General features: G+C 64.6%; 2 protein-coding genes across 3 annotated transcripts; one reads left to right on the top strand and one right to left on the bottom strand.

Moving 5' to 3' along the window:
- Positions 1 to 117: 117 nt before the first annotated feature.
- Positions 118 to 17,008, bottom strand: TCF7L1 (transcription factor 7 like 1). Of its 2 annotated transcripts, XM_040538212.1 has the most exons (12): positions 16,714 to 17,008; positions 16,572 to 16,632; positions 15,696 to 15,826; positions 3,714 to 3,797; positions 3,429 to 3,561; positions 2,897 to 2,999; positions 2,596 to 2,679; positions 2,035 to 2,178; positions 1,789 to 1,948; positions 1,445 to 1,552; positions 1,190 to 1,250; positions 118 to 1,114 (listed from the first exon to the last, which is right to left on the bottom strand). In XM_040538212.1, the coding sequence occupies exons 1-12, from the start codon at positions 16,906 to 16,908 to the stop codon at positions 660 to 662; spliced, it is 1,719 nt and encodes a 572-aa protein (XP_040394146.1). In that variant the 5' UTR covers positions 16,909 to 17,008; the 3' UTR covers positions 118 to 659. The 2 variants fall into 2 exon arrangements, with proteins under 2 accessions (XP_040394146.1, XP_040394145.1); XM_040538211.1 differs by having other exon boundaries at positions 16,572 to 17,008.
- On the top strand, positions 11,893 to 13,717 carry LOC121060434. Its single transcript, XM_040538220.1, has 2 exons — positions 11,893 to 12,029; positions 12,751 to 13,717. The coding sequence occupies exons 1-2, from the start codon at positions 11,893 to 11,895 to the stop codon at positions 13,715 to 13,717; spliced, it is 1,104 nt and encodes a 367-aa protein (XP_040394154.1).
- Positions 17,009 to 19,925: the final 2,917 nt, after the last annotated feature.

The raw sequence follows: 19,925 nt of genomic DNA, 5'->3' as shown, positions 1-19,925 counted from the left end.
CGGAGCCGCGTCCCGAGCCGGTTCCCGGGGCACGGCGATGCTCGAGCGCCGCCGGGGTGAAGGTGGCGAGGGGCAGGGAGCGAGCACCTCCCCCACTGACCACGCTCACGCAGCAAGTTGCAGCTGTAGTTTTATTTCCTTTTGTGAAAAACAACAGGGATTCAAGGGGAACCCCCCCGCACGCACACACGGGGGGCTCAGCCCCAGATCCTGCCCACCCCGGCACCACCGCGGGACGGAGCGGGGCAGGAGCTGCGGGACGGGAGGGCAGGGAGCAGCCGGAGGCACCGGGTCAGTGCCTGGCGTTTCGCTTCTGCCCCCGAGACCGAGCGCCGCATTTGGCGTATTTCCATCGTCGGCACCTTGAGTAGGGTCTTTCTTTTTTAAAAAAAAAAAACAAAACTTTTTTTTTCCTTTTTTTTTTCCTTTTTTTTTCCTTTTTTTAATAAAAACGGTCTTTAGGTCGACTGCCGGCAGCAGCTCTGAGCAGAAAAGCACCTTCCTCCAGAGTCTGCTTACAAAAAAAAAAAAAAAAAGAGTTCAGAAAAGGGTCAAATATTGACCAATAATGGTTTGGCTGCATTTGAATCTTGATTGTGGCTTCTGCAACGTACAGCAGGGAGGGGGCGGACGGGCCGGGCGGCGGGGCGAGCCCCCCCTTAGTCAGCCGGTTTGGTGACCAGGGAGAGGGGCTGCGTCTGCAGCACGGCCAGGGCAGCCTGCGGGGACGGCGCGAAGGACGGAGGCGAGGAGAGGAGAGCCGTGGAGGGCACCGAGGTGAAGGGGATGGGTCTGGAGAGGAGCGAGGGTGGGCTGCCGAGGCTCGAGGAGGAGGAGGAGGAAGAGGAGGAAGAGGAGGAAGAGGAGGAGGAGGAAGAGGCAGCTTTGCCCGAGAGGAAGGCGAGCTGAGCCCTGGCCTCCGGCTTGGTGGTGAGCGAGAGCGGCTGAGCCTGTTCCGAGTGGGTGGCAGCCGGGGCGGCCGGGGAGGCCAGGGCGGCCGATGGTGTGGCGGGCGAATCCAGCATGCTGCCGTGGGACGAAGCGGGGCTGTCGCAGGGCTTCTCGGCCGGCAGGTACTGCACGCACGGCTTCTTGCTCTTGGAGGCCAGTGCGCCTGCGGGTGATGGAGGAGGCCGTGAGCCACCGACAGGCCGGGCGCCGCAGCTCCGGCTGCCCGGGGGGTACTCACTCTCCGTGTCGTGGCTTTGCTGCTGGGCCAGCTTTTCTCGCTTCCTCTTCTTTTTCTTGCCCTGCAAAATATTACCAAGCCCCGATGCGGCTTTCCACAGCCGGAGAGGGGGTGCTCCTGTTGGTGATGGCTTTCTGGACCGACAAGACCCCAAGGAGAAATGGGGCTGACGGTGCCGCAGAGCAGCCCCGGGGACTCAGCACCGTTGCTGCCACCCTCGGCACCCCCAGCCATGAACCTTGGGTCCCCACTTACGTAGTTGTCCCGTGCGGACCACGTTGGGTAGAGCTGCGAGTGCAGCTGCCGCTCCTTCCGCGCCAGCTCGTAGTACTTCGCCTGCTCCTCCCGCGACAGCGAGTGCCACTGCAGGGGGGAGGAAAAAAGCACGGTGTGAGCCCTGGAGCTGTGCATCCAGCCCCGAGGACACGTGGCCCCACTCGCCCCAGCCATCTCATGGCCACTGGGGTCCCCACCACCTCCCCAGGACCCCTGCCAAGGGCCAGTGGTGCCCCAGGATGAGGCACCAAGGCATTGATGGAGGTGGTGTAAAGGGGGGGGCCGAAAGCCGATCGATGGCTCAGAGAACGAAGACCCCGTACCCGTCTCCCCAGGATCTGGTTGATGGCTGCGCTCTCCTTCAGTGTGCACTCGGCCACCACCTTGGCCCTCATCTCCTTCATGTACAACATGAACGCGTTGAGCGGCTTCTTGATGTGGGGCTTCTTCTCCTCCTCCTTCTTCACAGTGACGGGGGATTTCCTGCGGCGAGTGGGGTGGGGGTCAGGATTGGGGTGGACATGACCCCGTCCCCATCCCCAGGGCCACCCCTTCCCCTCCCCACTCACGAGCTGCCGCCGGGGCTGGCGCTAGGCTGGGCGGGTTCCTGCTTCACGATGGGCGAGACGATGGTCGGGTGCGGGATGCCCGAGGGGTGCAGCCCATGGGCGGGCGGCGGGACCATGTGCGGGGAGAAGCGGCTGGACATCAGGCTGCAGCGGGGGGAGCGGGAGGCCCCGTCAGCTCCCCACGGGTGCCGACGACCTGGTTCCACCCCAAACCCTCCCAAGAACCTCAGGAGGAGGTTACGGGAGGACCAGCCCCAACCTGTCCAGGGGCTACCTTCACGTGAGAGCCCGCCCGTGTTGGCAGTGTGGTATCCCGGCCCAGGGGACATCGCTCTTCACCACCGGGGACCATCCCCAGGTATTTTTGGCCAAGGAGGCCACCGCAGCCTCCCGGAGCCAGGCTGTACCCATGCGGAGCTCAGTGAGCACCCACGGCCAGCGCTGCTGCGGGCCCAAGTCCCACATCGTCCTCAGGGAAGTGGCCAAAACCCAGCACCAGCTTGGGGACATCCAAGGGGGTCCCTTGTCCCTGCTGAGAGCCACCTGGACACGGGGACCCACCTGGACATGGAGGCGTTCATGGCGAGGGCTGGGTAGGGGTGCCGAAAGCCGCCGGGAGGGATGGAGTACATGGGCTGTCCCTGCCTGCAAACGCACGAGCTTGAGCAGACAGAAGCAGGAATAAGCGTCCTTCCCCCAGCCCCGGGGACCCTCAGCCCGGCCCCAGCCGATCTTGGTCCCCAGAATTCCCAATTTGTGACTCCCAGCGGGGAGGAGCCCCTGTTCCCAAGCCCTGAGATTGCAGAGGAACGAGCAGATGATGCGGGAAGGAGAGGACACAGGGGGGTGAGCCCATCCTTACTGCGGCACGAGCCAGCCCAGCGGGTGCGGGATCTGGCCCACGGCTCCTGGCGACAGCGGGTAATAGGGGGGCAGCTCGGGTGGGTGGGGCGGCCGCGGGATTCCTGCAGTGGCAGCGGGGGGCAAGGGGAAGCGGCGTTAAAACACGGGCACGGCGGTGCCGGGCACCCCATGACCCTCCCAGCACCCATCTCCCTGCGCCCATCTCCCTCCTTTCACCCATGTCCCTCCAAGCACACATCTCCCTTCATGCACCCATCTCCCTGTACCCATCTCCCTTCCAGCACCCATCTCCCTGCAGCCATCTGCCTCCTTGCAGCCATCTCCCTCCCTGCACCCATCTTCTTCCCTGCACCCATCTCTCTCCCAGTGCCCATCTCCCTGCACCCATCTCCCAGGACCCATCTCCCTCCCTGCACCCATCTCCCTCCCTGCACCCACCTCCCTCCCAGCACCCATCTCCCCCCCAGCACCCACCTCCCTCCCAGCACCCATCTCCCCCCCAGCACCCCCCCCCCCCCCTTTTTCTTCACCCGTCTTTGGGTCGATCTCGGGCGAGAGGTGGCCGGGCGGCGAGCCCGGTGAGAAGTGGTCGTTGCTGTAGGTGATGAGCGGCGTCAGCGGGTGCATGTGGTGGGCGTGCTGCACCACCGGGACCTTGTTGGACTGCGGGGCAGCGAGGGGGGGAGCACGTGGGAGGGCGAAAACCAAAATATCCCCCCCAAAAAAACACCTGCGAGTATCAGACCGGCATCGCTGCCAGCTTTGGAGTGCAGCTCTCCCCGGGGACCCACGCGGTGGCGCGGGGCCGCTCTTACCAAGTGCGCGGGCGACGGCGAGCGGCTGTCCTTGAGCGTGGCGCCGGCCGGCACGTCCAGCAGCGGCCACTTCATCTGCAGGTACTGCAAGAGAGCCGGGGGTCACGCCGCCCCCCAGCCCCGAAACACCCCCCAGCCCTCGGCCAGGGTCACCCCGACCCAGGGGGACACTGCAGGGCGGTGATGAAAGCAGTGTGGGGGTGCCTGGGGCTCTTTCAGCCCCTGTAAATAGTGCGGAGCCCTATTATTAGTAGTGGAGCCCTGGATCCCCTCCACCCAACCTCAAAAGCGGATTTTGGGGCCAAAGGCACAGTGCTGCTGGTGTGAGCCACAACCGCCCCACGGGTGCACCGAGGGCATGGGGGCTGCGTGCAGCCCCATCTGGCGCACCGAGCCGGCACCCGGCCTCGCACCCTCGCTTCTTTCCTTCCTCGAATCCTCACGTCTTCCCTTTCCTTTCCTTTCCAGCCCCGAATCACAAGGGAACGGCACGGGACCGCCGCAAGGGCTGGCGGGGAGGCGAGCGCGGCTTTTTGGCTGCCCCCTGCCTGCCCGTAAACCTGGCTGTGGGAAGAGCGTTTTGCCCCGCTCCGTTCCCGGCACGGGACCTAAGCGGCCCCCCAAAGAAAGGTGCATTGTGCTGCGTTTTTCGGCGGGGGGGTGGGGGGTTGGCGAAGGCATTTCCCGGCAGCCGGCTGCAGGGAGGCACGTCCCGCGAGATGCCAGGGCTGGGGAATGCGGCCGGGACGGGCTGCAGCTGCGCGCAGGAATTTCCCCACCGTACAAACCTTCCTGATCCGAAGCAGCTGGAAGGAAAGCCCAGCTCGGAGCGAGGAGCTGCGGGGAGCGTTAACTCTTCCACCTCTGGAAAGATGCATCCCCGCCTGCATCGCCTCCTGCAGCCCCCCATAGTGCCCCGCGTGTCCCCCCCCAGCATCGCCTCCCGCCTCGCCCCAGCCTCCAGCATCCCCACCTCCACCTCCAGCATCCCCCCGCATCCCCCAGCCCCTCCTGCATCTCCTCCTGCGTCCTGCCCGGCCTTCCCTCCTCCATCGCCCTGCACCTCCCGTACTGCTTCCTGCGTCCCCTCCCACATCCCCAGCATCCCCTGCCATCCCAGTACCCCCCATCCCAAGTACCTCTCATCCCAGTACCCCCCATCCCCAGTAACCCCCATCCCAGTAACCCCCCATCCCCAGTAACCCCCATCCCAGTACCCCCCCTTCCACAGAAACCCCCATCCCAGTACCCCCCCATGCCCAGAAACCCCCATCCCAGTACCCCCCCATCCCCAGTATCCCCCCGTCCATCCCCAGTATCTCCCCATATCTCCAGTACCCCCCCATCTCCAGTACCTCCCCATCCCCAGCATCCCCCACCATCCCAGTACCCCCCTTCCCCAGTAACCCCCATCCCAGTATCCCCCTTCCCCAGTACCCCCCTCCATCCCCAGTGCCCCCCATTTCCAGAACACCTTCCATCACCAGTACCCCCCCATCCACAGTACCCCCATCTCCATTCCTCCCCCCTCCATCCCCAGTACCCTCCTATTTCCAGTACCCCCCCATCACCAGTACCCCCCATCCCCAGTACCTCCCCATCTCTAGAACCCCCTTCCATCCCCAGTACCTGCCCATCCCCCGTACCCCCATCTCCAGTACCCCCCTATTTCCAGTACCCCCTCTAGTACCTATTTCCTCGCATCCCCGCTCTCCATCTCCATTCCCCCCCCATCCCCAGCACCCCCCAGCACCCCCAGCATCTCCGCGTGCCCCGGTCCTGCCAGCGCCTCCTGGCAGCACCAGTACTGCCCGCTGGGAGCCCAGAGCCACGCTGAGAATCCCGCTGGCACACCAGGGAGTCACCCAGGGAAGGCTAAAGCAAGAAGGGAAGTTCCCAAGGCGGCGATTTGCCATATATCACTGGATGTTGGATGGAGCCGTTGGGGTTTTGCTGCCAAGCCTCTCCCCAGACCCCAAAAAGACACATGAAATACCAGCGGCTGCTGCACAGCCCCAAAAAAGCCCAAAGCGAGGATTTCCCAGGGTCTGACCATTCCCACAGCTGCCGGCACAAGGGATCCCCCCAAAACCTGCCCGTGCTTTGCTTCAACACCTGGAGCCGGCACCACGTGGTGCCGCGGGGATGCTCCGGGAGCAGCTTTCCCCAGTCCGGAAGCCTCCGCACGCTCTCCCACCGGGGAGATTTGGGGCAGCGGGATTTTCCCCGCCGGGATGCAACAGTGGAGGGCCGGGGCCGCCGGCGCTGAGAGCCGTAACCAGATCCGCTCCTAAAAAGGCCGCCGGCGGAGGCGGCCAGGGTGCCGTGCGCGCGCCGAGCACGCTTGGTATGCGGGCGGCCCCGTGGCCGGCGCGGGCTCGCGCTGTGACCCGCGGTACACCCTGCGCCGCCAGTACAGTAGGAGCCGTTTCCTGAAGCGCTGGCTTTGATGCGCCCTCCAAATCTCGGTGATCAAAGCCGCCGGGCTGCGGCGGGGAAGTCCCGGGGTCTGGCTGCCGTACAACTCCGCGCTGTTTCCAAACAGCCGCGCGCCGCCGTGCCGCGCGCCACCGAAGCCGCGGCGTTGCGTGGCCGGATTTCAGCTAGGGACGCGGCCCCGCAGCCGTGCCAGGACGACTCTCGAGGTGCCCCGAGTGTCCCCAGGGCCGTGCTGGGACAGTGCACGAGGTGCCCTCGTATCCCCGTGACCGCGCCAGAGCAATGCACAAGGTGCCCCGACATCCCCACAGCTGTGCTAGGGTGGCGCATGGGGTGTCCTGAGCATCCCCACAGCCATGCTGGGGTGACAAACGAGGTGCCCCAACATCCCCAAAAACACATTGGGGTGACACACGAGGTGCTCCAGTATCCCCAAAACCATACTGGGGTGACACATGAGGTGCCCCAAAACCCCCACAACCAAGCCAGGTGACACAGGAGGTGCCCCAACATCCCCAAAATACGTTGGAGTGACACACAAGGTGCCCCAACTTCCCTACAAACACGTTTAGTTGACAAAAAAGGTGCCCCAACATCCCCACAACCATCCTGGGAGGACGCATGAGGTGTTCCAACATCCCCATAACCATGTTCGGGTGACACAGGAGGTGCCCCAACACCCCCACAACTATATTGCGGTGACACAGAAAGTGTCCCAACATCCCCATGAACATGTTGGGGTGACAAACGAGGAGCCCCAACATTCCTACAACCATGTTGAGTTGACACAGAAAGTGCCCCAACACCCAACACCCCCACAAACACACTGGGGTGACACAAGAGGTGCTCCAACACCTCCACAACCACGTTCGGGTGACACAGGAGGTGCCCCAACATTCCCAAAACCACACTGGGGTGACACATGAGGTGCTCCAACATCCCCACAACTATATTGGGGTGACAAAGAAAGTGCCCCAACATCCCCATGAACATGTCGGGGTGACAAACAAGGTGCCCCAATATCCACACAACCATACTGGGATGACATATGAGGTGCTCCAACACCTCCAAACCATGTCGGTGTGACACATGAGGTGCCCCAACGCCCCCCTTTGTTGGGGTGATACACGAGGTGCCCCAACATCCCTACAAACACATTTGGGTAACAAACGAGGTGCCCCAACATCCCCACAACTATACTAGGATGACACACAAGGTGCCCCAATGCCCCCCTAACCATGTTGGGGTGACATAATAGGTGCCCCAATACCCCCACAACCAAGCCAGGTGACACGGGAGGTGCCCCAACATCCCCATAACCATGTTGGGGTGACACACAAAGCGCCCCAACACCCCCACGGCAGTGCTGGGGTGACACACAACATGTCCCGACGTCCCCACAACCAGGCACAGGGTGACACGGGATGCCCTGAGCACCCTCCCACCCAACCACTCCAGGGGCACCCAGGGGACACCCACCATCCCCGCGACCGCACCGCGCCAAGGTGCGAGGTGCCCCGCCGGCGTGCCGGGGTGACGCAGGAGGTGCCCTGCGCATCCCCGGGGCCCTGGCGGGCGCCTTTCGCTCCGCCTCGCCACCCCCTGCCCGCTGCCCCCATCACAAAGGGGGCTTTCTCGTCTATTCTGTAAGCGGAGAAGCCGCTGGGGGACGGCGGCTCGGGAAAGGCCGTATATAAAAGGCTGCTTCTCATTTTGAAGCCGTTTCAGGAGGCCGGGGAGGGGAGAGGAAGGGGGACCCTTTCAAAATATACAAAGAGGGGGGGAGCTGGCGAACGGTTCAGTGGTAATGTGGAAAAATGAAGCCCCCCCCCCCAAGGCCCCAGCCGCGGACACAGGCTCCCACTGTACCACCACGTGCGGGAGCCGCGCGAGAGCAGCAGATTGGAGCTATTAAAAAAAAAAAGGAGGAAAATAGTTGAAAATCGGTCACATTCCAGAGAGATTAGAGCAAGTTCTGGTTCCTCGTTACCCCCCCCCCCCCCCCCAATTAAAACCAGGGGGGTTAACCCCTTCCCTGCCAGAGCTCCGGGACCACAATGAGCCCTCCTGTCTGCCTGTCCCCCCCCCCGGGGCGGGTGAGCCCCCGCGGCCGGACGAGGGGCTGGGGGCCCCGGGGGGGCTGCGCCGTGTGGCGGTGGTGGCAGCGGCTCGCCTGCATGCTCGGGGAGGAGGCGCAAACGCCGTGGGATCCCCTAATGCCCAATTAGGGACTTTAATGAGCGGATTTCCTCTCCTCTTCCGCACACGGGGCTCCTTCCCGGTGAGATGTTTTCCTTGGAAAAGGGGAAGTGGGGAAAAGCCCCAAAGACGGTGCGGTGCATCGTGGTGTCCTGCACCCTGGCGTTGTGTGTCCCAGCACTGCGCATCCCGCTGGTGCACATCCTGGCACCGCGCATCCCGCTGTTGTAGATCCCAACGCAGCACTGCTGAGGGCTGCAATACCCTGGTGGTGCAAACCCCAGCGGGGTCACAGATCCCAGTGGTGCTGTGCGTCCCGGTGCTGTGCGTCCCAGCTGTGTGCGTCCTGGTGCTGTGCATCCTGGTGCTGTGCGTCCTGGTGCTGTGTCCCAGCATGTCTTCTCCCAGGATTTCCCATCCTCCTGCTGCAGGTCCCGGCGTCCTCTCGGGGTTTCCCATTAACAGGTCCTGGTCACAGCGTGTCCTAGCATCATGTCCCGGCATCCCACATCCTGATGCATGTCCCAGCACCCCAGGGCTCCTCTCCATGGGGCTCAGCCACCACCAGCCTCTCATGTGGGGAGAGAAAAGGTCCGTTTGCAGCCCAAACATCAGCCCTCAGCTGTTTTTCAGGGGGGGAAGAAGCTGTCTGAAGGCTCTGAGGGCAGAAAACCCCACAGTGGGTTTTGACTGTGCACGGAAACAAGCCTGCAGGAACCACTGGATGCAGGCGATGCTGGTACCCGGCCACCTCGTCCCCATCCCCAAACCCCCCCGGGTGAGTCGTAGAAGCACCAGGGGATCCCCTGACACCAGTCAGCCACGGGACCCCTGCCCCATCCCGAGGCCTCCCCCCCCCCTTTTTTCCCAGCACCAAATTCCTTGGCGCTCGCAAAGTCGGCGGGCTCGGCGAGCCGGAGCGCGCCCCCGCCGCAGCCCCCGAGCCCTCCTCGCTCCCAGCCTGTTTACACAGCTGCGGGATAACTGACAGCTCGCCCTCCCCCCAAAACGCCTCCGCTCCAGCCCTTTTTCCCCCAAAACGCGTGCCGAAACCACACTGCAGGAGAAGGAGAGGGCTGAGCAGCAGGCGGCAAGCCGTGTTGCACGGGGCGCCTAACGGAGCCCCCCAGATTCTTCGTCGGGGTGTTAGTCACTTGGGTTTTTATCCACGGGATGCTCTGGTCCCGCCACATTCCCAGTTCCCAGAGCTGGGCAGCTGGGCTAAATCCAGCCAAATTTGGCTCCACCGACACACGAGGGATGCAATTTTCCAGGGAAAGGGGTTTTGTGGGCTCCACGCTGAGAGCCGCCAGGCCCAGGGTGGCCTCATCGCCCTTCATTCACTTAACGCCTCTCCCAAGAAGCAAAAAGCTGCAGAAGCCCCAAAGCTCCCGAAGCCTGGAAGGTGCTGCCAAGGAGGTTTCAGAGCAGAGATGTGGGGATGGTGCCTGCAGCCGTTGTGCCCGAAAAATGAGGCAAAAAAGGGGCAAAACCCTCCTGCTTGAAGGCAATCGTGGGATGGGGGAAGCTACAGCAAGTCCCACACGGGGGGGAAATCTCATTTAAATGCCCCCGAATCAGCTGGCATCAGCATCCACGCCAGGCTCCCAGCACCGGCGTTCACCCCATGCAGAGCCATACTGCCGCTGTGCTTTGGGGAAAATGCAGAAAACTCACAGGAAAGGGCTCCAGGGCACGGTAATTCCACATTTTGTTTGTATTTTGAGCTTGTCCTGCGTGGGACACGCCAGGCTCTGGTGGTTCTGCAGGCTGTAAAGCTCAGTGCGTTGGGAAAAGCTGAAAAAAACTCTTGGAACACACTTGGAAGATGCTGGAGCTGCACTGGGATCAGGCATCCTTCGCTCCGGGGCTGTTTCCAGCCTGAACGATGCCAAAAAGGGAAAAATAAATAACAAAAGCACTGCATCCCCGCATGGCACATCACCCGTCCCCGCACCCCTGCGCGGGAGCCGCGGCGTTTCACTTTCCTGCAGCCAATTAGGGAGGGAGAGGTCCCAATTACAGCTGGGATTTACAGCCCGGGACACAAGCTGTAAATCATCGCCCCCTCCCCGCCTCGCTCCCCTCCGAGCCCGTCCCAGCCGAAGCAGCTCCTCCAGATGTTGGCTGCGGCTGCGCGGGGCCGAGACCTTTCCCGAGGGCGAGCCCACAAAGCAGGGGCTGAGCAGGGGGCGAAGGAGAAATCCCCCTGCGAGGCCCTGCCGCTCGCCTTCACACCACAGTCCCTATGTGGCATCCGACCCCAAGCTGGGCCGTCGGTGTTTGCCCCCCCAGACAATGCTTTAAACAGATTTGGGGTCAATTATTGACCTCGGAGCCCGGCGTGCAGCCCTTTTCCCAGCGCTGTCCCCGGAGAGGGGCTTGGGGTGCCCACAGGGACGTGTCCTGTCCCCTCCTGGTGTTCTCAGGGTGACACGAGGTGGCGAAAGCCACCCCAGGTGGGGGGAGGCTGCTTTTGGGGCGGGAGCAACGCGATGCGGGGACTTTGTGACCCCTGCAAAAAGGATGCTCGGCCGTTCCCGCGACGGAGCCCAAACACATCAGCAAGAAGTGGGAAAGGCAAACCGCGCCGGGCTGCGCAGAGCAGGAAAAGAACCCGGGAGCTGAAAAATAAATTTAAAAAAAAAAAAAAGAAGCCTTTGGGGGGCAGCGCTTTGAGCCGACCGTATCTCCAGCCGCCGACCCTGTGCCACCGTGTCGGGGACGCCGGGCGGCATCTGCCCAGCAGCTTGGCCCCGGTGGCGGCGGGGAGGAAGCGGGACGCAGCCGGCTCCTGGCACGGGGACACGCGAGCATCCCGCGCGTTCGGGACCCCCGTCCGCCAGCAATTCCCCTCCCCACCGCCACCACCACCCTCCCGAAACCTGGTGGTGGCAACAAGTTTTTCCCCGCCGCCCCGGGGCTTTTGTCTGCAGCTTTCAGCTCCCGTCCGTCAGGCTGAATGGCTCCATTCATCCCGCGCTCACGCGGCCGCGAGCGGTGCAAAGGGCTCTGGCTGTCCCGGTGAAAAAATCCCCCCAGCTCTGGAGCCCCCGGCCCCAGGGAGCGGGGTTTAACCTGGCTCCGAGCTCCCAGGGGACCAAAAAGCCGTGCAAAGGGACAGGGACGCGGGCAGCAGCTGCTCGAAGCCGTGTTGTGGCAGCAAGGTGGCCCAGCCTGCCCCAAATCCTCCGCTTTTTGGGGCTAAAACCTCCGGAGACGGCGTCCCTGTGTCCTGCGATGCTGTGGCCAGCCTCGGGGGCTCTGCCCCCCCGGGTGGCACCCATGGGACTCCCGGTTTGGGATTCCCAGCGCTCGGGATTCCAAGCGCTCACGTGCAGCCGGGCTGACATCACTACAAAAACCACCCCAAAACACGCCGCGAAGCCAGCTATCGCCATCACCCCCGCCCCTTCTTCCTCCTCCTCCTCCTCCTCCTCCCTCTCCTCCCTCTCCTCCTCCTCCCCCCCAGGGTGCCTCCTGCTTTCCCAAATCGCGGTGCGGGCAGGGGGCACGGCGCGAGCATCCTCCTCCAGCCGGGATGCGCCGGGCGCTGCTCTCGGGCTCCTCTTTCCCCGCTACCGCCCGCGACTTCAAGGAAGAGACGCTAATGAAAAGCAGCTGCTCGGAATACCAGAAAGATGATGAATGCGCGTTAAGTCCCCTTAACAAAACCAGGTCTTATGAGAGTCGCCTGGAGCACTTACTTCATTGCTTTAATTTGTGAATCGTGTTGGAAAAGGGAGGGAGGGGGGCGGAGGGAAAAGCGGGGAGCCGGGTGGGGGGGGGTTTAGTGGAAACCTCCTGTAGGTCTCATTTAGCCAAAAAAAAAAAAACAGGGTAATTAGCCGAATAGCATAATTAAGGAGCAGACATAAAGGGGCCATTGTGTGCAAAGGCTGAGCGCGAGGAGCACCTCTGCGGCCCGCGGGGAAACCGAGGCACGGCGTGGCCCCGGGGTGCCCGGCTGCCAGCGAGCGGCCCCGCGGCTGCACGGGGTGAGACCGGGAAGCCAAAACGTGCCCCAGGCCCTGTCCTTAACATCTTCCAGGCAGGGCTCCCCAAAACACGCCCCAAACCCTGTCCTTAACATCTTCCAGGCCAGGCTCCCCGCGACGTCCCCACTGGGTTTTGGCGGCGGCACCCACCCGAGCTGCTCCGGCACCGTCCAACCAAACAGCGGGGAGAAGAAGGTTCCCAAACCATGAAAAACAAAACGAAACCAGCAAAATCCAGCACCACCGCGGCGGCTCCGTCCCCGGCACGCACACAGCCCTCCCGCCCTGGTCGGGAGCCGCCGGCGTTTGGCGCAGCCCTGCCCGTGCCAAGATCTGTATTTTAATCATTTTTCTTGGCAGGCGCGTCCCGCGTGTTTAAGAGGAGATATTTTCTTTTGCAGACAGATATGCCTCTGTACGGCAGCCCGCGCAGGCATCGCGAGCTCATCGCAGGAACGCGGCCCGGGGAAAGAGCCGAAACAAGCCCAGGTTTTTCAGAAACATCTCATTTATTTTCGGGACCGACGCGCGTTAACGCCGAGCGTATGGCGGCAGCGCCCATGGGGGAAGCTGTTTGGGTGCCTCAGCCCAACTTCCACACCCTGCGGGGTGCTCGGGTGGCTTTTAAAGGTTCGCCTCGAGCCTCGAATTCCTGGGGCTGAGCTGCCGGCTGCGGGGTGGCTGCAACCTCGCGGGACGGTTTCTCCCCTTTGCCAATGCGGATGCTCCCCACACGAGCCGCAGTGGAGGAAGAGGAGGATGCACGGGGGCGATTTGGAGGCTCTGGATGCGGCGAGGCCATTTCGCAGCCAGAGGTTGAGCGGTTTCACCTGTTTCTGCTCTACAAGATGCTCAAGAGGATGGGATGGATCCGGCACAGAGGCATTGGGGTTCATGGCCGCGCACAAGGCCCGAGCTTTTCCTTTCCATCCCCTCCTTGGCACCTTCATGGTCACTGTTTGGGGTGATTACGGTCCCCACGCTCTCCGGGAGCTTCAGGTTTCGCTCTCTCAACGCCTGTATCCCACTGATCCCCCATTCCCATTGCTCCGGCACAGCCACGGAGAAAATTGGGCTAAAACACCCCAAAGAGCACCGCTGCCGCCAGACCCGCTGAATTCCTCTGCCGGCTTAGAGCAGCCTGGCAACGCTGCGCCAAAAAACGCCACCCTCAGCCACCGGGCGCTTTTGGGAAGCTGCCAGAAAACGATACCGGGGGCAGCAACGCCCCCCGTGATACCAGAGCAAATCAACCTGAATAAACACCGAGAGCAAACCGGTGCTTCGCTGCCTGCCCGCTTTGCGTGGGGACGGGCGCGTTGTCACCCAGCTTGGGCACACGACGGCGTTGCCTTGCCGGATTTCTAAATAATTTGGAGAGGAGAGGTGCGGGAGCGCCGGCTCGCTTGCCATTGTCCCCAACGTCACCAGGAGGTTTCCCTGCTGCCCGGTCATCCCTGGGCAGTGCCGGTGTCCATGTACAGCACCCCAGGTCCCCAGCATCCTTCCCCCTGCCCCAAGCATCCCCCCGGTGCAGGGACAGGGTGGGCTCACCCCAAACCCTTCTTTGATTTTTTCTTTTTTAGTTTTTTTTTGCACGGCTCCATGGGCATGGCGGCGGTGGGGACGGCAGGCTGGCCGGGCGCTGTGCATCCCCTCGCCCTTCGCTGCGACGGGGGAAGAGGAAAGGGGGAAAGAAGGAAAAAGGCAAAAAAGCACCCTGCTGGGGCCGCTCGGTGGCCGCCTGCCTCCTCGCTGCGCGTGCCGCAGCTTGCCACGAAGCCTCTGGGGCCGAGGGCGGGCGGCGGATGCGTCCGCACAGAGACAGTGCCTGCGGGCGCCGGGGCGACGCAGCAATGAAGCCCCCGGGGGTCTTCATGTTTCTGCTCCCCCCTGACCCCCTGCACCCACGCCAGGGTCTTTTGGGGGCCTCCAGGGCTCCATTGAAGCAGCTTCAGCTGCCGTTTTCCGCAAATCCCAAACCCTGTCCCTTGTAATCGTTCCTTATTCCTCGCTGGTATTTGGGACGGCGGCCAGCGGCGCATCGGCTACAAAACGGAGCGGTACCAATAGTGACAAATTGGGAATCTAGCCTTTATCCAGCGGCCGGCCGGTGGCCAAGCACGTGGGGGTTTGTGCAACCCCGGCCCCGAGGCCCCCCTGCCCTCCCCACGCCCCGACGGGATTCGCCCCCAGCCATCCAAAAGCGGCCCCTCGGGGGAAAGCAGAAAAACAACACAGCAAAATGGAAAACCACCGGAAAACAGGACCCCGAGCGAGGAGCCCGCCCGGGGATTTTAAACCCCAAAAGTGACCACAGTGACTTGTGCCACCCTCTGCATTTCCCATATGGGAACGCCGCTTCCTCCAGGGCTAGCGCGTCGCGAGCCGCCCGGCATCGCTCCGCGTCCCGCCGAGAAACGCACCCGGAGATGTGGCAGCGTGCGGCCGGGGCCGGGGGGACCCGTGTGGGTGCAGCCCCCATATCCCCGGGGCACGGCACCTTTCCTGCCGTGCCTATGGGTTTAGGTGTAGGGCGTCCGGCGGGTTGGGATTTCGGGTGCTTCGCGCGTTTCGGGCGCCTGGGATGCAGGGGGATGCTGTAGGGGGGCCGGGCCGCTCTCCCCTAATGCTCGCTCAATTTGCTTAATCAGTTTTCTAAACGCCAAAGCAGGGCCAGACAATGTCAGCCCATTAAGAGCTTTAGGAAGTCGCAGGGAGCCCTTTTCAATGAGAAAGGCGGCGCAGCCCGGGGTCAGGTTTCGGGGCTGTGCATGCCAGCGGGCGCCCGCAACGCGCCCCAAAGTCGCCCAAAGGCCCCAAACTCACCCAAACCCCCAAACACAACCAAACCCCCAAAACTCACCCAAACCCCCAAAACGTGACCAAAACCCCAAAACTTGACCAAACCCCAAAACTTGACCAAAACCCAAAACTCGACCAAAACCCAAAACTCAACCAAACACCCAAAACTTGATCAGACCCCAAAAGTCTCCCAAACCCCAGAACTTGACCAAAACTCAAAACTTGACCAAACACCCAAAACTTGACCAAACACCCAGAACTCCCCAAAAACTCCCCCAAATGCCCCGAACTTGCCATGAGACCGGCGCTGCAGCCCGCCTGGAAGGGACCGAGCGCCCCAAAAGGGACCAAACCCCATTTCTTTCTCTTTTTTTGTCCCCGCCGAGCCATCCCGTCACCTTCCTTCGCGCAAACGAGCCGGGGCACGAGTCCGTGGCCGTTGACCGCAGCGGGGCCAGGGCTCGAGCATCGCTTCCGCACAGCCCCAAATTGGCCCCCCCGGCACTGGGGGTCGTGGGGGCGGAGAGGGGGGGGCACTTACGGTGCGGGCGCCGCCGGGGGACAGGGCTCCGTTGGAGAGGTAGGGGCTGCCCAGCTCGGGGAGCATCAGGAAGGGGTAGCCGGGGTAGGGGGGGCCCTTAAAAAAACCCCCATCTTGCTGTCGTCTCACCACTGGGGAGAAAAGGAGGGGGGGTCAGGAGGGGGGGGCTTGGGGTTGGTCCCATGGGTGTTCAAGGGGGGGGCACTGTGGGGGTCAGCTTCCCCCAGAGGGGGGGCCTGTGGAGGGGGTCCCAGTCTTATAGGGGGGGTCCCACTCCCATGGGGGGGGTCCCACTCTTATGGGGGATCCCATTCTTTGGGGCAGAGGGCAGTCCCATGGAGGGGGCAGTCCCATGGGGGGACCCAGTCCCATGGGGGGGTCCCAGACCCTCTTGGAGGCTCCTAGGCTGGTTCTGCCCAGGGGGTCCCGGCTGCCTTGGGGGGGCGGGACCCGGGGCCGGTTCCTGGCGGGGGAAGCCTCCCGCAGGGCTGGGGGGGTCCGGGCCGGCTGCGGGGCGGGGGGGCCCGGGGCTGGATCCTGCGGGGGGGGGCGGCGCCGCTCGCTCCCGGAAAGGGCTGCGGGGGGCGAGGGGGGGGAGGGGGGGGCGCGCTCCCGGTTCCTCCGGTGGATTTTTTTTTTTTTGGGGGGTGGGGGTCCGGGGCCGGTCCCTCTGCACGGGACAGACCCGGGTTTGGTTTTTTTTTGCGAAGGGGGGGCGGGGACCGGGGGCCGGGCGGGACCGGTTCCTGGGGGGGTGGCGGGGGGGGGCGCAACCGGGGGAAGGGGCGGGGGGGAGGCACCGGGAGAGCGGGGAGAGGGGAGGGGGTGGGGGGGGGAACAAAGAAGTCGCAAAGCTGCGGGGGGGGGCACCGGTACCTTCGGCGAGGGCGTCCCGCGGCTTCTGGAAACTTTCCCGGGGCTGGGGGGGCCGCTCCGCCTGCGGGGGAGCGGGGGGGGCGCGGTGAGGGGCGCGGAACGGGCCGGGGCCTCGCGGCCTCCCGCCGGAGCCCGGCCTCACCTCGGCGTCGGAGCCGGCCCCGGAGCCCCCCCGGCTCTCGGTCTCGCTGACCAGCGACGATTTCAGCTCGTCCAGGTCGCCGTGGGCCGAGCCGCGCCCCGCGCCCTTGTCCTGCTCCTCGCCCTCGTCCTGGAAGGCGATCAGCTCGTCGGGGGCCCCCAGGTCGTCCCCCCCCGCCGGCTCCAGCTGCGGCATCGCTGCCCCCCGGGGCCGCTCCCGCTGCCGGGGCCGCTCCCGGTGCCGCTCCCGGTGCCGCCGCCGCCGCCGCCCGGGAGGGTCGGGAATGCGCGGGGCGGCGGGCGGGGAGGAGCCGGGGCTGCAAACCGACACCGCGGGGCAGGGCAGGGCGCTCGCACCGCCCCGAGCCCCCCCCGGCACGCGGCCCCCCCCCCCCCCCACGCGGCCCCCCCCCCCCCCCACGCGGCCCCCGCTGGGGTCCCCCCCGCTCCCGGCCGCGGTCCGCCCCGGCCCGGGGGCTCCGGCTCCTCTGGGACCCCCCCGTTCTGTGCGGGGTGCCCCCCGGCCCAGACGGGGTCCCCCCCATCCCATTCGTAGGTCTCCATCCCCTTTTGCGACCCCCGGCCCAGACGGGGTGCCCCCATCCCATTTGGGGTTCTCTGGCTCCTTTCGGGACCCCCACCCCGTCCAGGGTGCCCCGTCTCATCTGGGCCCCCCCCATCCCATCCAGGGTTCCCCCCCATCCCATGTGGGGGTCTGTGTCCCCTTTTGGGACCCCCATCCCATCAGGGGTTCTCCATCTTCTTTTGGGACCCCCCATCCCATCCAGGGTTCCCCCCCATCCCATGCCAGGGGCTCCGCTTTATCTGCCCCCCCCTCATCCCATCCAGGGTCCCCAAATCTCATCCAGGGTCCCCCCCATCCCATCTGGGGTTCTCCATCCCCTTTTGGGACCCCCGTCCCATCTGGGGTCCCCCCATCCCATACAGGGTTTCCCCATCCCATCTGGGGTTTTCTGTCCCCTTTTGGGTCCCCCCATCCCATCCAGGGTTCTCCATCTCCTTTTGGGACCCCCATCCCATCCAGGCTGCTCCATCTCATCTGGGTCCCCCCATCATGTCCAGGGTCCCCCCATCCCTTCCGGGGTTCTCCATCTTCTTTTGGGACCCCCATCCCATCCAGGGTTCCCCCCATCCCATCCCATCCCATCCCATCCCATCCCATTCCGGGTGCTCCATTTCATCTGCCCCCCCTCCCCATCCCATCCAGGGTCCCCAAACCTCATCCAGAGTCCCCCCCATCCCATCTGGGGTTCACCATCCCCTTTTGGGACCCCCATCCCATGCAGGGTCTCTCCATCCCATCTGGGTGTCCTCACCCTGTCACTGTCCTGTCCAAGGTCCCCCCCCCATCCCATCTGGGGTTCTCTGCCCCCTTTTGGGCTCCCCATCCCATCCAGAGTTCCCCCCCCCATCCCATCCAGGGTGCTCCAGCTCATCTGAGCCCCCCCCCCGTCTCATCTGGGCACCCCCCACCCCATCCAGGGTCCCCCCATCCCATCTGGGGTTCTCCATCTCCTTTAGGGCCCCCCCCCATCCCACCCAGGGTGCCCCCCTCCTCTGGGTCCCCCCTTCCCATCTGGTGTCCCCCCCCCATCCTGTCTGGGTGCCCCCGCCCTGCCCACGGTGTCCCCCTGCTGTTACGATGTCACTGTCCCACCGAGGGTCCCCACGTCCCTGCTTAGGGCACCCCATGTCCTGCTTTGGGTGTCCCTGCCCTGCCCCATCTTATTGGGGTGCCCCTGTCCCACCCAGGATGTCCCCATCCCAATGAGGTGACCCCATCCCACTGGTGTGTCCCATCCTACCAGGGTCCCCCCGTCCCATCAGAGTGTCCCCATCCCACCAGGGTGTCCCCAGTCCCCATCCCACCAGGCTGTCCCCATCCCACCAGGACATTCCTGTCCCTCCAAGGTGTCCCCATCCCACCAACGTGTCCCTGTCCCACCAGGGTGTCCCCATTCCCCGTCCCACCAGGCTGTCCCCATGGCAGTGGGGTGCTCAGGGAGGGTTCCCCGTCCCACCCCACCCCGGGCAGGGATCGGGGTTCCCGTACAGCTCCAGGACCACCCTGCAGGGCAGGACCCCGCAGAAAACCCCTTTTACTTCAGTCCCCGTCCCTCGGGGCCACCCCACGTTGCCAAACCGACCCCAGCGGGGCACGAAGCCGCCCGCCTGCCCCCAGCCGCCCCCCCCCCCAGCGCCGCACCACAAAGGTCCTTCAGTGGCTTCCCCCGAAATATGGCAGGGAAAGGCTGAAAAGCCCTTTGTGCCCCCGAACCGGCGGTGACCCCGAGCCCCCGCCCGCGGCTCGCAGGGAGCAGCTGCCGGGTGTCGGGGCGGCCCTCGCCGCGCAGCCCCCCCCAGAGGTTTGATTGCCCCTGCTTTTAATTAACAACTCGTTAAGGCGCCGCGCACAGCTGGCAGCGCCCGCGCCGGGTGCGGGGTCCCCCCCGGGGATGCGCCCAAACCCCACAGATCTGTAGGGTTTGGGGGCAGCTCCCCGCACGCAGGGGATTTAGCCCCCCCGCCGTGATTTCTGCTGCCAGGTTTTGGGGTGGGGACGTCGATGTTGTCCCCCCTCCCCGTGTCCCCCCCGTGGTGACAGCAGCCCGTGCACGAGGGCGGTGGGGAGGAGGCACCCATGGGTGCTCGCACCCACGTCCATCCCGCCACCCCGGCACCTGCCGTGCAGGGGGGCGCGGGGAGAGCTTGGTGGTGGGGTGGGGGGGTCCGGGGATCCTGGGGTGTCCCGAGGGTCCTGGGGTGTCCCAGGGATCCCATAGTGGCAGGGGGGGGCATGGTGTCCAAGGGGGCTTGGGGCACCCAGGGGTCCTGGGGCACCGGGGTGTCCAGGGGGTCCTGGGGCGCCCAGGGGTCCCATGGTGACTGAGGGTCCCAGGGGTCCCAGGGGTCCCATGGTGGCCAAGGGTCCCGGAGTGCTCAGGGGTCTCATGGCGTCAGGGGGTCCCGGGGGTCCCAGGGTGTCCAAGAGGTCCTGGGGTGTCCAGGGTGCCTGGGGCACCCTGGGGTCCTGGGGTGTCTAGGGGGTGCTGGGGTGCCCCGCGGTGCCATGGTGACTGGGGGTCCCAGGGGTCCCAGGGTGTCGGGGTCCTGGGGTGTCCAAGGGGTCCTGGGGTGTCCCAGGGGTCCCGTGGTTGACGGGGGTCCCATGGGTCCCACGTTCCCCAAGGG

This window comes from Cygnus olor, chromosome 27, assembly GCF_009769625.2.
Source record: "Cygnus olor isolate bCygOlo1 chromosome 27, bCygOlo1.pri.v2, whole genome shotgun sequence".
Taxonomy (NCBI): Eukaryota; Metazoa; Chordata; class Aves; order Anseriformes; family Anatidae; genus Cygnus; species Cygnus olor.
The sequence above is the reverse complement of the archived record's forward strand: the minus strand, read 5'-3'. Positions and strand labels throughout refer to the sequence as shown.

Excerpts from the sequence above, each read along its gene's own strand:
- LOC121060434 (XM_040538220.1), top strand. The coding sequence starts at position 11,893 with ATGCGCCGGGCGCTGCTCTCGGGCTCCTCTTTCCCCGCTACCGCCCGC. Across the intron at positions 12,030-12,750 it reads AGTCCCCTTAACAAAACCAG|ACAGATATGCCTCTGTACGG; the intron begins GTCTTATGAGAG and ends TTTCTTTTGCAG.
- TCF7L1 (XM_040538211.1), bottom strand. The coding sequence starts at position 16,908 with ATGCCGCAGCTGGAGCCGGCGGGGGGGGACGACCTGGGGGCCCCCGAC. Across the intron at positions 15,827-16,571 it reads GCGGGACGCCCTCGCCGAAG|TGGTGAGACGACAGCAAGAT; the intron begins GTACCGGTGCCC and ends TTTTCTCCCCAG. Across the intron at positions 3,562-3,713 it reads CGCCGTCGCCCGCGCACTTG|TCCAACAAGGTCCCGGTGGT; the intron begins GTAAGAGCGGCC and ends GCTGCCCCGCAG.